General features: G+C 39.8%; 1 protein-coding gene across 10 annotated transcripts in view; it reads left to right on the top strand.

The window, feature by feature from the left end:
• FRYL (FRY like transcription coactivator) overlaps window positions 1-16,185 on the top strand; it is a 153,709-nt gene that overhangs the window by 42,421 nt on the left and 95,103 nt on the right. For all 10 annotated transcript variants that reach the window (XM_068680301.1, XM_068680302.1, XM_068680297.1 and 7 more), the window contains exon 2: window positions 14,435-14,634. In XM_068680301.1, coding sequence (XP_068536402.1) covers window positions 14,515-14,634 — 120 coding nt within the window. In that variant the 5' untranslated portion in view covers window positions 14,435-14,514. The remainder of the gene's footprint in view (window positions 1-14,434; window positions 14,635-16,185) is intronic.

The raw sequence follows: 16,185 nt of genomic DNA, 5'->3' as shown, positions 1-16,185 counted from the left end.
CTGAAGAGGGCTACGCATTGGAGAATCTATAAAGCAGAATCTTAGTAGCTACGTATTTTTCTTCTGTTATATTTCTTCTTTTTATGTCTGTGGTAAACTGTGTAGTCTTCTCAGTATCACCCAACTACTGCTCCTGTCATTAATGGCCAAACCACAGTTGGTGTTGGTGCATACGGTTAGATGCTTAGTTATTCTTCAAGCCTCAAAACCTCACAGTATTCAGTATAAAAGATTCAGAACAGACTTTACCCATGTCTATTTTGCTTATAAATTGTTAATATGTTGTGTTTTTTGCACGTTCCTACAAAAATGTGAATAATACTATTAACTTTTCTCAGAAAGTAGTGTAGGAAGTGTTGGTATAACATCATATAAAACATGTAGCAGATGTAAATGTGAGCCCTTATAAGAGGGGTAGGTGAAAATATTTAAAACAAAAAAGGATTTTTCCCTCAGTCCCTGTCTCACAAGTCCCAGGAAGCGTGTCCAAGAAGCCTGCCTGTCAGCCAGGCAGCGGGATGGGGGTGTTCAGGGCACACGGCCAGCAGTAAGGCACCACCATGCTTGGGTCCAGTTCATAGGTCTGGGATCCATTGCCATGACGTGACAGGGAAAGGATGCCAGGTACCACATCAACTTCATGTCTCCCGGATGGTTCTTGGGTCGTCCACCACGTACAGATTTTGGATCTGTATTTTTGGAGCTGACAGCACTCAGTGTCTCCATCCCAACCCTCCTACATGAGTCATTTGGAGTCATCGCGGTTCGCTGTCTCCAGGCCTGGGTGTGTTGTGAAACTGCAGGTAGAGGTGCCAGGGTCTCCACGACCTGCACACCTGGGAGCTGACAGCACAGGCTTCTCGGGGAGCCCCTTTTTCCCCTTCTGTGTGCTCCTCTGGTGCTTCCAGGCCATCCGTTCATACCAAACAGAACCTCTCGATTGCAGTTTTCTGCAACCAAGTACTTGGATGCTTTTTCCAGTTCATAAGCATGTATTGAAACCAGATGGAGGTTCTTATTTTTGAGAAGGCAAACTACTTTATGAAGAAGTTAGAATTGGATAAAATGTTTTAAGTGCAAGTTGAAGAAGCTAGGAGAAAAAAAACTTTCTCTTTTTCCTTGTTATTCCAACACAGTACAGCTCAGATGTTTTGAACGACCAGTTTGGCTGTGAATTTGGAGTTCCATGGACAAGCACATGATCACCTATTTTTGTTTCAGATGCGACCAGTCTCCTCCCCTTGACCTGACAAAGAAGCTGTTAGCTTTGCAAGCTTGATGCATATACAGTGACTAAGAATAGCACTGCGTGGCACTTGGTATTGTCTTCTTGCAGAGGTCCAGCTCCAGCACTGGGTGCATCTGCACGCTGCGTGAGAACTTTTAGCTCATCTTACGCCGTGCCCTTGCACTGTTACTTTCTCTGAAGCCTCAAAGCCCTGAAGACCGTTGTCTGTTTTCCTAACAAGTTGCACAACTTCAGATTCTTGCTGATTCAGTTTATTTTTATTTACAGTTAGCATAGATAAATTTCTTCAGAAGATCTGGTAAGAAATGTGTCTCGTGCTTACTGCTGTAAAAATACTGTCAACTAGGGCTCCGTGTGAGCTCAGTGCCGCCTTATGCTGTTATGCAAACTTCTAAAGTGCAGAGCAACCTCAAAACACAGTTGCTAATCATAGAAACAAAACAAATTTGTGTAAGTATCCCAGTGAACAGTCCCGAATCTTCTAGATACTTGCTAGTTTTCATATTCATCATTTTTTTCCACAAGAAAAACTGAAAATAGACATCCCAGACCGTCACTGGCTCAGTCGTTGACATTGTTCTTGTCCTACAGAGTTCAGTGAATGAAAGAACTTGGCTCAAAAGAGTACATTTGGTAAACAGAAAAACACAAAAGACTACAGCTAATTTAGAAACAGAGACATTACGACAATCTTGAGATCTTCATGTGCCATCACAAGGAAATGCAAGCTCTAGCTTTAAAAATAGCCACCCGCGCCTATGTGCTAACTCTTTGGTTGTACTGGAAACTGAACCCCAGCCAGTGTTGAGTTTTCAGAAGAGTTGATCAGCTCACTGCAGGGCAGAAAATGTTTTTATTTAGGGAGTGTGTTGAGAATATGATGTTCTTCTTTTTTTCTTTTTTCAACAACTTAAGTTAGGCAGTTGACAGGGTATGGAAAAAGTGTTTGTTTTGCCTTCTCAACAAACTTCGAATATATGCTTTTGAAAATGTTGTATCCTTTTTTCTCCTTGGCATCTTTATGTTAAATTTGGCAGGTTGAGTTAGTCTTTACTGGTTTATTTCCCCTATCAGCTCACATGTTCCTATGGAGGATTGCAAGGCAAAACTGACAGAATCCCAACAAAAATTTGTTGTTCTTTCCTGAAATGGATGGGACCTGCTCTAACCCTGGTTGGTACATGCTTGAGCATGTTCCAGGGCTCAAATGCATTTGTTCATTTTTTGTTCATTTTTTTATTTCCTTTTTCTTGTTTAACCTTGTGTAGATGACATTTTGCACTTTAATTTTCAAGCCATATCACGATATCAGAAATACTATTAAAGTGTTTCTGGGTGCTTCACTAGGCAGCTACCTAAAAAGATGGGAAAGTGCCCAGTCAGGGCTAATGTAATATTTCAAGCTTAAACTTGTTGGAATAGTTTTCATCTGAAATATTAATAAGTTTATATGGAGCATATTAGGAGAAACTCATTTGGTTCCTTTATAGATTTTTAAACAACTTTTAATGATATGCAATTTGAAGTTACTGACGTCTTTACAACTGATGCTCCAGAGTTTTTTTCTAAAATACCTTTTTACAGCAAGGCTGCCAATATTCATTACTTTTTGCATTAACTCAGGAAAGGTATCAGTTTGACACTAATGAGGATAATTGAGGATAATGAGCATAATGAGGAAAAAAGTCTTTTCCTCCTTCTAGCTGGAATTGTCCTCACAAGGAAAGAGCAAGCAGGGGGAGCGAGGGGAATTTTAAACAAACAACCCTGGGTTGTGCAGGGCCAGAAATGCTGGCTTCTGACACTCTATTTTGAACTAGGACCAAACATAAATTTGTCAAGCATTCTGTTGGTTTGTCTTTCAGTACAATGGATCAATGTTTTTTTTTTTTTTTTTAATACCCACTTGCAGCTTGTGTTGGTAGAGTGTTTTTGTTGTTGTTCAGTATCTTCAGTCCTTCAAAGAGGAGGGTGGGGAGTTCTGTTTTTCCAGAGAAATGTGAATTAGGTAAGTGAAAGACGGCATTTAAGTTTATTTTTCTGCTTTCTGGTTAGCACAGCATGCCTAGGATCACTTTCACCTTGTTATTTGAGGCCCTTTTTTCTATGTGTATCTATTAGTGTATTAAAAGGAAACAAAACCTCATCAGAGAAGATATGTATGCATTGATAAATGTTAGAATTAAGTTGTCTGTGGAAGCATATATCAGCGTGTTCCTTCAGTGCTATGTTCAAACTTTGATTTTATTTTAGGTACTACTGCTTACAGCTTGAGATTTAGGATTTAGTTCACGCTTCCCTTCATATTAATGTAATGAGCATATGAGCATATCATAAAAATAAAGTAGTTATTTAGAGTAAGTTCAATCTCATAATTGCTATGGAAATATACATTTCCTTGACCTGAAGAACAGCGTGCATGAAAATCTGGAATAGGCACTTGTAAATATAATTCTCTTTCTGCTGTCCCAGCCTGCTACCTTTGCCTCCTTTATGCTTTTTATCTGTGGTGCTCAAAGTGCAACCTGTAACTTGTGAGAGGGAAGTGGAAGAAACCAAACCATGGCTGGGAAGCTTAAATTCACTCTGTAGGAATTTGCATCTTCACTGGAAGCTTTGTGTAGAAAAAAGAAAAAAATCTGCAGGTGGCCAAAAAAAATGTGAAAATGAGAAAAATGTGATGCTCTATAGCTAGCTAGATACCTGAGCTGGGCTCCTTTCAGTTGTCCTTTTGACTCCAGAAATTAGAACAGAGGGATTAAGGAAACAACTGCAGGGCTTTTGCAAGCTACAGCCTCTCTGCCATGAAGTGACTGCACTGTGCTGTCTAAAAGCATGACAACCACAACTGGGATGGCCACGAGCCCGAGCTAATAGTTCCCTTTGAAAGCTAGGGCACACAGCTGGCCCCCACTTAGTGCTGGCTTGGTTTGTGGTTTCTTACTGGCAGGTGGAGCAGAAGAACCAACAGAACAAGTCCAGGTTGCACTATTCCATGTTTAACAGAAAGCTGTAATCATTAGTCCTGTTGCAGTAACGATTTTAAATAAGAAATATCCAACAGATCCTGCTCTGTACAACTAGTAGTATGGTAAGCACTTCTACAATTTGATCACCCTGGAATAGAATAGCTTCTTTGTTTGCATCCTTACTGAAGGTATGACTTATACTGCAAAAGTCCAATATTAAGATACAGAAACAAGTTAGGAAGCGGGCTTAAGTTTTTTTACTCTTACACTGTTACTGTTCTGAGGGAATACCAAATTTGTCAGTAAGCAGAACTTGCTCAGTTACGTATATGCTCGGTTTAGTATTTTGAAGGAAGCTGAGGTGTCAGGATCCGTATCTGTTACTTGACAGCGCGGCGCTGGTACTTCACTGGTGCTGTGCTGAGTGTTTTGGCAGTAGGTTGTGTTAAGTCAAGATAAGAAGTCTGCTGTGAAAGAAGGCCCTAGGTAACAGATGTGCACTTGGTGGGGTGTCTTGTCTCTGAGAAGTGTGTAACTTGATACAGAAGTGTTCTCCAGCAAGAATTCACGCGTTAAAATTAACTTGTGTTATTACGTGTGCAGCTTTAAATCTAGTCGAAAGCTACAGTTGTATAAAACTTAAGGACAGTAAATGTGTTTCTGAAAATTACCACTGGGAATTTAACGTAACAGCACTGATCCTTTACTTTCCTGCCACCATGCTACTTCCAGAGAAGATGGGTTGTGTTCCAGACTAGGTGCTGGTGGAAGAGACAAGACTAACTTATGCTTTATATTCTTTTAAGCTCATCCTGCCTGAGAACAGCTTTCTGTCACTGAAGCAAAACATGTGAAATATATTGCATGTTGTTAAATAATTTTGATGCCTTTCCTAAGTGAAGATTTCTTGAAATTCTAAATTGTTTTTCATTAATTAAAATGCTTTATCTGAAGAGGCTGTCTGTTCTGGCAGTTGTTTTAGAGAAGGAATTATATAAACTGAAGTTTTAATGGTCTGACATCTTAATGCTCAGGATTTCCTGATGTCATGCTGTAATCAAGAATGACTGGGCAGGACTTGAGACAATTTAGTTCAAATCAATTTCCTTTTCCTCCTGCTAAATCTTTGTGCTTTGTCATGTTGTTTTCAAATTGCGTGTGTCTGGTTTGGTCTTTTGGCACCTTATGCTATCCAACTTAATCATGAATTTCTTCTTTTTTTCCCATCTAATCATAGTCTGCATGTAGGGTCTACCATACAGGGCTCTGTAAGCTATTGACACAGTGAGTTGTAATCCTTCTTGCATGTGCTTGTAGCAATCTCAGCCAATATTTCCTGTCTGGGTTCTAGCTCTTGTGAAGTTGAAATTTTTTTTATAATATATGTATGTAAAATCGGTCTGACATACATTCTAGTGTATTTTCTGCTTTTATTTGTTTGATTTTCAATTTCTTCTTTGCATCATAGTTGTCCCCTGCTAGCTCATACGGAGTAGGTGAGAATTACGTAGCACAGGCAATGGGGTGAGCTGCAGCAGCTGTCTTTGAGACTGCAGCTTGTAGCAGCCTCTCAGGTCTGATGTTCTCAGCAGACAGAGTGAGTGTTTGAGAGCCCAGCAGCAGCTGCTGGTCCGTTTCTGACAGCTGCCCTACGGGTCCTGATGCTTTCCTGAATGGCAGATCCAACCCCTTTTTCAGCCATGATACTTTGTAAGAAAAGAATTTGTGTTTTCAGCTTTCCATAGGTATAAGATATCTGCACACCTGATTCAGATGCTTGTATGTGACATGCATGGCTCTTCTTCCTGTTGGACCTCAATCCCGTAGAGAAGTGGGTTTTCTATTTACAATGTAAGGTTAACATACTCTGCTACCAATTTTTAAGGGTTGTGGTGCTTTTTATTTGACCTGAAAAAAAGCTTATCTCAGGGCTTAATCTTGTATTTTGCAATTCAGTAGCACTCCTTTCTCCACATACAAGAGAAGTGTAGAAAGGTTGTAATGGGTTGCTGCTTCTCATCTACGTATAAAGGTAGGAGGAATGACGAGCACAGTCCTTGTTAAGAAGTGTCAAAGTCAATAGGACTTGGGGAAATTCCTGGTCCAGTTTCTCTTTTCACAAGTATCTGAATTTAAGCAAAATAAGTACTTAAAAATATTTTTCTGAACTTTATCTTCATAATTTATTTGATCTTTCCTTGTTGCGGAGTTTTGAGGAAGAAATAACTTATTTCATTTTAAGGCTTCTCAGAATAAGCTGGGGATAAGACTGCAAGATACAAAGTCCAGTACAGCAATCAGAATATCTGCTGGTTAGAATTTGCTCAGTCATTAAAGCAAGTAGGTGAGAAGGATTTCTTGTTTTCTTCAGAACACTTCCCCAAGGAGTGCCTGCAGATTAGTACAGAAAAGGCAGCAAGCTGCTGTGGGGCAGAGAATTTTGCAACAACTCTCCAGAAGATGTTGGTGCAGGGGAGTGTAGAAAGAGGACAGGGACCTTACCTTCCATGACCTGTGCATGCACAGGAGGCTGACAAAATGCATCTCAGACCATTACCATAGGTAAGAGAAGAATAAGGGGAGATTTTATCTTCTAAACCTAAATTGATTTTTATAAAGAAAAACTTAGAAGTAATATTTCTGTTTCTCTTTTCCTTTTTCCCTCAGTAGAGACTGTTTTAAGATTTCTAGAAGCATTATGCCAAGTGAAAGATCAAAAAATTACAAATTCTGAATTAAATTCTCAGAGGTTTTAACAATAGTAGAGAAAAAGACTGCTCAATCTATGGAAGAACAAAACTACTTTGTAAGAACTTGAAATGTGAAGATCAGCAGCACAACTGTGTCTGCAAAGGGAGTGTGATCTGGCCCAGATACCTGGAAAGCTAGGTACAGCCAAACTAAGGCTTTGTGCCTTGGAACTTCTGCCGTGTCCCTGTGTTGGCCTGGGGTAATATTTGTATTGCAGCTTACCAGCAGACATTGTCTGTGTTTTGGGAAAGCTAAGATTAAATTTCTTGCATCTGTTTTCAGAGACTGAAAGCACAAAGCAGGCTTCATGTGAGTACCTGTAACTAGACATTGGCATCTCTTCTTAGAGCTGAGTCAACTTTCCATAAAGCAACAACATCCTTATTTGTTGGAAATAGAAAAATTATTTGTACGGTGAAACTTCAGAAGATTGCTGTGAGGTTTTTGTTTTGTCTTCTTTGAATCCACATGAAAGCTCAATTCACCCAGGAACTTTCTCTATTCCTTCCCAGGGCATCCACTGCATTTTAGCCATATGCTTAGTTAGCAACTTACAGAAATAAATGCATCTTCCGTTGATTGATGCAATATTTGTTTCTTTATTCCAGATCCTGTCTAGGATGTATTCATATCCTTAGAAATTGTCAATAAGGAAATATTTTTACTGCAGAAGTAAAAATGCAAGTTGTGATTTGGAAGCGGAGGGGAAGTTATCCATATATACAACTTCCTCTTGCTGAAAGGTTTGTCTTGGCTTTACAAACATTGCACCAAACCACACAGCTGAACTAAGCCAGTGCCATTTATAACTGGAAGTGATTAAAATAAGTATATATGCATATTTTACAAGTCTGCATTTTTTCTTTCCTTTTGCTGTAGTCTGTTAGTGCAGTTACAATCTATTAGCACAAGTAACGTTCGCTGGTAAATGAGTGCTGGTGAAATAAATGGGAACATCTGGGAAAACACAGGGTAGTGCAGAAGTGACTGCCATCTCCGCCAAGAGCCAGCCTGAGCCCCGTGGGTCACTACAGCGAGCTCAGTGCCTCTTGCACTGTAGCTGGGCAGCAGCTGGCATCTCCGCTTTGGCATTTGCCATCCTTGACAGAGACAGAAGCTTTCTGCAGCAGACCTGAGCCGACTCCAGCACTTTGGGGATGCTGGCGAGTTAAGGAGCCACCCAGAGCCATGAGTGTGGGGGTGCTGGCTGTGCATGAGGGCAGCTGGGGCTCAGCATGGCGAGAGCTCATAGGGCAACAAACCCAGCCTGCAAACAGGCTCTGCGCAGCATTGCTGCTGGGGCAGTTTTGATAACAACCAGGGAAGTACCCCTGGCTCTTCTGGCCCTCCAATGCTTCTACAACCCAAGTAAACTGACTGGATGGATGGATAGCAGCTGAAGGCAAGTCTAAGTGATTTAAGTGAACACGACTGAAAAACATAGATCATTTAAGGTATGCTCCAAATGTTTCAATCACCGCTATTTTATAGCCCCCCACAAATATAAATAAAGTTTTTTTCCCCCCCATTTTGTTTAGCGAGCTCTGAAATAACACCATTTCTCCATTTATAATAACACCAAACTCCATTTCTTTTGTTCAGAAATTTTTGTTAGATTAGTTTTAGAGTTGCTTTTTCTTTGTATCTAATCTCTAGGCTGGAGGCTAAGAAAAGGAAAAGTGCAGCTGTTATGAGGGAAATAGATATTAAGCTTTGTAGTCTTCATTAAAAAGTTCACCATTTCATTCAAACCACAAAGCATATTCATGGAAATGAGATTTTTTTCACTTCTATGAGTAGGAAGACTTTGGAAACAATAGAAACCTGATGATACATAGAAATTGGAGAATTGCAAAACAGTGATGAGGTTAAGGCTTTTGAATAAGCTGTCTGCTCTGGAAAACAGACCACTAGCTGGGATAGCAAACCTAGGTTTAACTTTTTGGCTCTGCCCATAACATGTTGGTTAATACTGGGCATGTTAGGTCATGTCTTTCGAGCATCAGTCTCCTTATTAGGAAAAAAATGGTTTATCCAGTAAAACAAGTGAAGATTTTCTGCTCTAAAGCATACTAGCAATTATTACAGATATATTTCCATGTATATTAATATCACTTCTGTGAGGTAGGGTAAAATAGTCTGGATGTTTATCAGAGCAGGAGACAAAGAGCTTAATTAAAATTATGTTAAGTAACTGCACAGATAATATTTACAGTCTTTTGAATTTTTTTATTGTCAGTAGGGTTTTCAAACCCTCTTCAGCAGCAACTATCACAGGAAGCCCAAAGTAGCAGCGATACTATCTGTGCTGCAAAAATGATAATAAAGAAGATGAATTGTTAAACATAAGCCATATAAAATGATTTACTACCTTAGCAATGAGCTTACAAATGGCAACGAAGGATGTAATCTGCTTGATGAAAATGATGGAGTCCTTCTCAAAAGTGCGTTCAGTATCCTTGTTTTGTAGTTGGTTTCCTTACTTAAAATAAATAATAATAATTCTACATTTGCTCTTAGGTACCTGGAAGAGGGCAGATATCTCGCGGAAGTTCTGCTTCAGTTCAACCATTCCAGCTTCCTGAGAAACAATAGCAACTAAAATAGAGCAAATTTCAGTTAAAATACATGAATAACTTATTGAAAGCAGATATGAAGGGCCAACACTTGGCCAAGTGTAAAGTACTACCAAAGACACATACAAAAGCTGCAAATCCTCATTTCCTGTCAGCCACAGAGTCCGATGTGCTCAGAGGCTGTCACGGGCTGACATGCATTTGTCACCTTTAGTACCTGCTCGGTGTGTTTGAACCCCAAGTAACCTCCTGGGTGCCAGCAGGATGCTATTTATATCCTCAGCCATGAGGATGTGTTTGATGTGTTTGGGCTATACGGAGAGAAGCAGGATGATAAAAATGCCATTCTTTAATATCGACTTGGGTATTAAGTAAACTTTCAGAGGTCTGGGCTCTTGTGTTTACCATGGGACAGTTTTGTTCCTAATTTAACATCCATCAGCCTGTGTTGCCTTTTGACCTAGGCGTATGTTGTCCGCCTAATTATCTTCTGTATTGTTTTAGTGTTCCTTGAAACCATCCAAACAATTTGGTGTGGCCGTAGCAACCAAACAATACCGTAACAGAGATTTCCTACAGCTCGACAGGGGCGCTTGCTTCCCGATTCCCACGTAGCACCAGCTCCCATCGGAACAAACAAACAGGATATTGTTCCCAGTGAATAGCGCCCAGTGTTTTAGGAAAGTCATTTCTTGGTTTTGGACAGTCGCGAGTGGTATGGCTTTTAGTTCCAGATTTCATCTGAAATTCTGGAGACTTCCATAATTCTAAGCTTCAAAACACTGTTTGAAACTTAATTTTTCTCAGGCATCTAAGAGCAGGGAATGGATTATCCTTTAGTGGCAGAGAATAGTAGAAAGAATTTATTTAATCCTGTCCTATAATGAGATTTCTCCATTCATTATGCTGTTTAAAATCCACATAGACCCCTCTTCACAATGTTATCAATTGCAAGTTCATGAGTAAATGAATCCCACTGAACATAATTATACCAGATATAATGTTGTTTGACCTAGTTAAGAAATCTGATAATAGATTTTGGCTTTCCTTTAAAGAACTACTGTGTATATATATCCTTTTATTAAACACAGACGAGCTCCCTCCCCCTTTTCCCTCCTATGTATTTTTCTCCTGTTTGTGTTAAACTAATGTACTGGTTTTACATAGCAGCTAAAACCACAGCCATTGTCAGGTGCAGGGTAGGAATCATTAAGAGTCCTCAGCAAGTTTGTAGATGAAAGTAGTAAATCCTAGCCTTTGTCCAGCTATTTGAATGTGCTGGCACTTTAGCAAATCTAAGGTATTTGTAACCTGCTCATGGCAGTGTTTACAACTGCTGCAGTTTGACTTTTTTTTCTTTCTTTTCCCTTTTTCTTCTTTTTTTTTTCTTTTCCTTTTTTGTGGGCTGGGGTGGGGTGAGGAGGTTTAAGCATTGGTGTGTGTGTGTGTGTGTGAACACAGCAGTGGCATGTCAAGCAAGGTGCTGTCACAATAATACGTGTGGCCGTGTGCCGTGTGGTGAACAAATTGGAGAAGTGATTGTGTCGAAATTAACCTGGCGAAAAACTAATACGTGCACTGCTTTTTTCCACGTCTGTTCTTTACACAGATGCACGCGGTGCTTGTTTGCACAGGAGGGTGGCAGAGAGCAGAAAATAGTTGGCTGAGGGGGGTTTGCATCCTCTGATAATGGTGCTGCTCGCCCCATCAAAGGGGGCTGCACGAAGCTATAGCTGAGGAGCGGGGTCTGTGGGGATCCAAGGGTGCTGTGCTGCAGCCTGGCGTCGTGGCCGTGCCCCCTGCCCACTGTGATCTCTGCACTGGTTCTGGAAGCTGGACTGGTTGCTTCTTTCTAGGGTTAGGTTTCTGTCTGGTTTTCTCGTGCTGTCACATGAGCAGCACTGCAGGTGTGAGAGGCGGCCTTGGGCTTTGCCTGCCTTCTGCTGCTTCTAGGTCGACATGAACAGCCTCAGAAGCTCATCCCTAGCAAGAGAAGCTGGTTGTAGCTCTGAAACTTTGTGTGTTTAAGCTAATAGCATAAAACATTAGAGACATGGACACATTGGAAGGAGTCCAGCGGGCAGCCACCAGGGTGCTGGAGGGCCTGAGGCGCCCCTCCTGTGAGGGGAGGCTGTGAGCTGGAGGCGGGGAGGCTGAGGGTGGGCATCTCACCGTGTTGTTCTCTGACAAGTAATGATCAGTTCTCAATGTTTTCCTGATTCTTTAATGACAAGGGCTTTTAAGGCCATCTTTTAAAAACTGGAGACAGAAAAGTTTTGTGTCAATGCACTCTTAAGTGCATATTCTATCGGGATAATATTCTATTGGGATAAAAAGGTGGAATATCTGCTGGGTACTTCATTATGTGCCTTAGTACCTAAAGTTGCTTGTCTTTACAAAGCAGGTACCTGCTGTGTGTGATGTTTTTGTTGTTGGTGGTGGTTTTTTTGTTGTTGGTTTTTGTTCATCTCTAGACAGATATGAAAGGCGAGTTCAGAATCTCTCTGTGTTGCAACATTTTTCTGTTTTGTAAAGCTCAGAAACTTGGTGTTTCTGTTTGCTCCCTGCTGTGGCCAGGGAGGACGTATTCCTTCTTTTCCTCTTTTCTCTCCTCAAACCTCTGTGCTCTCATTCTTCACCCCTAATGCATCTCTTTCATTTCCTTTGCTGCCTTTGGAAGCTTCAGGGTTTGAGAATGACAGAAGCATGCGTTTTGGAGGGTGCGTGCAGTAATTGTAGTGAAACAAAATGTGTGTGTGTGTGTTTGCTTTTTTTCTTCAAGTGCCCAACATGTTTATGCCCTGTGCTGAGGGATGAGTGAATCATCAGATTTGGGATAAGGAAGACTTTTTTTCTTTGAAGTCGGATGTTTTGGGTTGTTGTCTTTCTTTGTACTGTGCACTTTGGTTTCTTCCCTAAAGTCTTTGTGTACTTTGCTGTAGGAAATTTCCACGGTAAGGATCTGGAGCACAGCAGCATCTCCAAAGTCTCATTGCCTGCATTGCGTGGCACATGCTTTTCGGTGTCTTCTAGGACCTCTGCTCCCAAGATCAAAGAGTTGATTAAAGCATTACAGGGTGTTTGGAGGCACTTGGTGGCACATGGTGTGCAGAGCATGAGCTGAGTCCTTCTGCTGTGTCACCTAAGGTGGCCCTGATTACTGGCAGCTTGGCTGCGTGACCTTGGCAATTCCTTCCTGTCTCTAAGAGGGCATATGGCAACTTACATGCGGGAAATAATAAATCCTACTCAAACTATACTGCTTATCTTTTCTTAACAATGGTGGTTTGATCAAGCAGCAGGTTTGTGCAAGAGATACTTAGGGGAAAAACACAGGTCATGTACTAACAAGCTTAAGCAAAGAAATCTTCCTCTTTCATTACAGACTGAGATAGTTATGACCATTCCTGTGTTTTCACTCATGCTGAATTGTTGATAACTTCTGTACTGCATTTGATAAATGGGTACTTTCTATGGAAGTTGAGGCTATCTGCATTATGTAAAACATAACCTTCTGAAGTGACAGGAGAAATCTGGAATGGCTTGGAGGCAAACTGGGGAAGGGTCTAAGTGAAGGACCAAAAGTCTTCATTTTTGTGGTAACCTGTATTCTCATGAAAGAGGTGAAGAAAATGTTCAGTGAAAACTGTGGATAATATTTAGCTAATAGGAATTGCACATTTATAAACGAACAAATGAAACAAATGAAAATCTTGAATGTTAATCAAAATTGGCCAAGTGCATCTTGACACATTTTAACCACAAAAAGTCTATCGAGGCAAATTGCAGTATGCGATACAGTAAAATAGACTGAGACTAAGCCCTCTATACAACCATAATAGGAAAAGAAAATCTTAGTATCAGTAGGAAAGAATTCTTGATATCAATTACTAATATCACTTAAAAAAACCTACAGACATGTAACATACTACAGAAATATCAGACTTTCTGGGTATATTTGTGGCATCATTAGAGATACCAATAAATATTTTGATTTATTGTGTGCAAGACTAAAATTGTGATTGTTTACCCTAATTGTCATGAATGTGTTAAACACACAAGTGAGTTGCGATATCAGATTTTTGATACTGCATTCACGTTGAGTGTTAGCTGTAATAATATAGAAATACTTTTGAGTGCTTAGGAAAAATAAAACTGGATAAATATTATACAAATGTAGCATATTGGCAATTTCAGTGTAGGAGTGAAAGTTCTAACTGTTGAAAAGAGAGACTAGTATATCCAGTGGTATAACATGTACATTGATCAGTTAATTAATGTTTCTGATAAGGAGCAAATCTTCCAGGTTTGTCACTAGAGAGTGGAAAAAATAGTGAGTATGATGTCTAGAAGGAGCTTGGATTTTTTTATCTCAGTGACAAAAAGTGCCAAGCAATACTTCTTTTGAAGATACGCGGACAGCAAGTAGAACTTTGAACTTAACAGATAGTTTATAAAAAAATCAAGTCAAGCAGATGTGTCTCTCAATATAGAAATAGCCCTTTAAATTGCACCTTTTTGACTTTTAATCATACTTGAACTGAAGAGTCCAGACATTCGTGGCTCTAAACTTTATCATAACCATCATCCAGTTGTGTACAGAATGGGGCTGTTCATACTTCTTTAGACGATTCTGCATTTTATCAATAACAGAAAGAATTTACATTGTGCTCCCTTATGCAACTTCAGAGTGGAATTCCCTATCAAAAGTAAAAGTAGCAAAGTAAAAATTGAAATAGGCTTGTTGGATGTTATAAACTATTTATTTCCTCCTTTTAGGTTACAATTTTACTATGTGAATACGTGTATGTGGTGAATGGGAAAAAAAAAAGTGACAGTGTCTAGAAGCTCTGATTTATAGCTTTTTTTTTCTTCTTTTTTTCCTATAGCCTCCACGCCACCCAGCAGAGTAAATAAACGCAGAGTTTCTCCAAGTGTTGTTTCCACCTGGGAAAAGAGAGGCATCATCATGTCTAACATTACTATTGATCCAGATGTCAAACCTGGCGAGTATGTCATCAAAAGCCTCTTTGCTGAATTTGCTGTTCAAGCTGAAAAGAAAATTGAAGTTGTAATGGCTGAACCTTTGGTGAGTCCTTTTTTTTCCCATAGTATCCCTTGAAATGGTCCTGCTTTTCTTTTTTCTGAAACAAGCTAATATATTATGGCCAACATATATATGGCTACTGAAAAAAACATCGGCAGATATTGTTGACTTTTTAAGGGATTACTTAACAATAAATAGGCCTCTGCAAACAGGGTTGCTGCCTGGATTATGTTTTATTGACTTCCTTCAAAGCTGTTTTAAGTGGTTACTGGAAACGAGTCCTCTTAATATTCCAAAGTTCTGTAAAGTTACAAAAGGAAATAGTGACAACAAAAAAATGTTCCTACATTAATACACTGTGAAGCATGTTTCCTGTTGACATTTCTTTGAAATAGCAATTTTTTGAAAGTATAATTTCAAGGAAAGATGTGTTTGGTGTGTTTTGCCAAGTAATGTTAGCAGTGACATCAACACTTTGAAGAATGTAGTAGCCAGTATCTATCACAGATTAGGTAAAATTCTGTTTGTAACGCAGACAGCATGCTCTTGAAATAAATGATTTATTTTTAAACTGGAAACTTCACTCAGTTGTGATCTTTAGTTCGCTTGAGCTATGACTCAGTATCCATTTAAGTTTTTTTTTTTTTTTAATGTACCCAAGTAGTTTGCAGTCCTACAGTTAAATGGGAAACATAAAGGCACCCATTAGTCTTAAAATAATTATTTTACAATATCACTAATTTACTGGATACAATTGCAAAAATTTTAAATTTAAAATGTTAATAACCTTTTAACTTTGTGTACCTGCAGTTATTTAACATACTTCCACAGCATAAGCATGTTTTGAATGTTTTCATTGTTTTTGTGGACTACCTTCTCTCACAAAACGCAAGTGGGCTGTGCTCATGACCCTGCTATGCCAAAGGCATGGTATCAAAATCATGCTATGTTACAGGCATACTGTCAAGGAAACCTTTGTTCTAGGTGTCTATTTCCTACAAATTGCTTTGAATAGCTAGAAAAGTCCATCCATCCCATGTTCCTCTGCCTTATTTCCTACATACTGCTTGAATTTTTTAACGCAACAGATGCACACCTTGGTTACCATTTGCTGTAATCACCTCACCATTCTGTGCACTGAAGGTGAGATAAAAAAGTAAAATAAGTAAATGATTACAAAGAATGAAATGTACAGCAATATGGCTTGCTGTATGCAGGTTGAATTGAGTATACAGTGGTGGTCAAAAGTCAAATGTTTCTCCTCGCAACTGTCGTACTTTAGCAAATTCCTAACGATTTATTCATTCCTTCTCTTGTTTGTAGTTGCTTCAGGCAAGCGGTTTCCACCACGCAGAACCATGCTGAGCAGGTGGCAACCTGCAGCTCGTGGAGTGCTTGTGGCAGTGACAGGGCTGACGTGCAGGGGTAACTGCACTGAGATGAATTTCTTGGCAATTGCCGAGCCATGAGGCAGTGCCCAGGTTTCTGTTCTTGGGTTTGGAAAGGCATACACTCAAATGCGTAGGTCTCCTTCTCGTGACAGCTCCTGTTTCCATCCTCTGTATGCCTGTTCCTCTCGCGATCTCTGGTGTT

Source organism: Anas acuta, chromosome 4, assembly GCF_963932015.1.
Source record: "Anas acuta chromosome 4, bAnaAcu1.1, whole genome shotgun sequence".
Taxonomy (NCBI): Eukaryota; Metazoa; Chordata; class Aves; order Anseriformes; family Anatidae; genus Anas; species Anas acuta.
The sequence above is the reverse complement of the archived record's forward strand: the minus strand, read 5'-3'. Positions and strand labels throughout refer to the sequence as shown.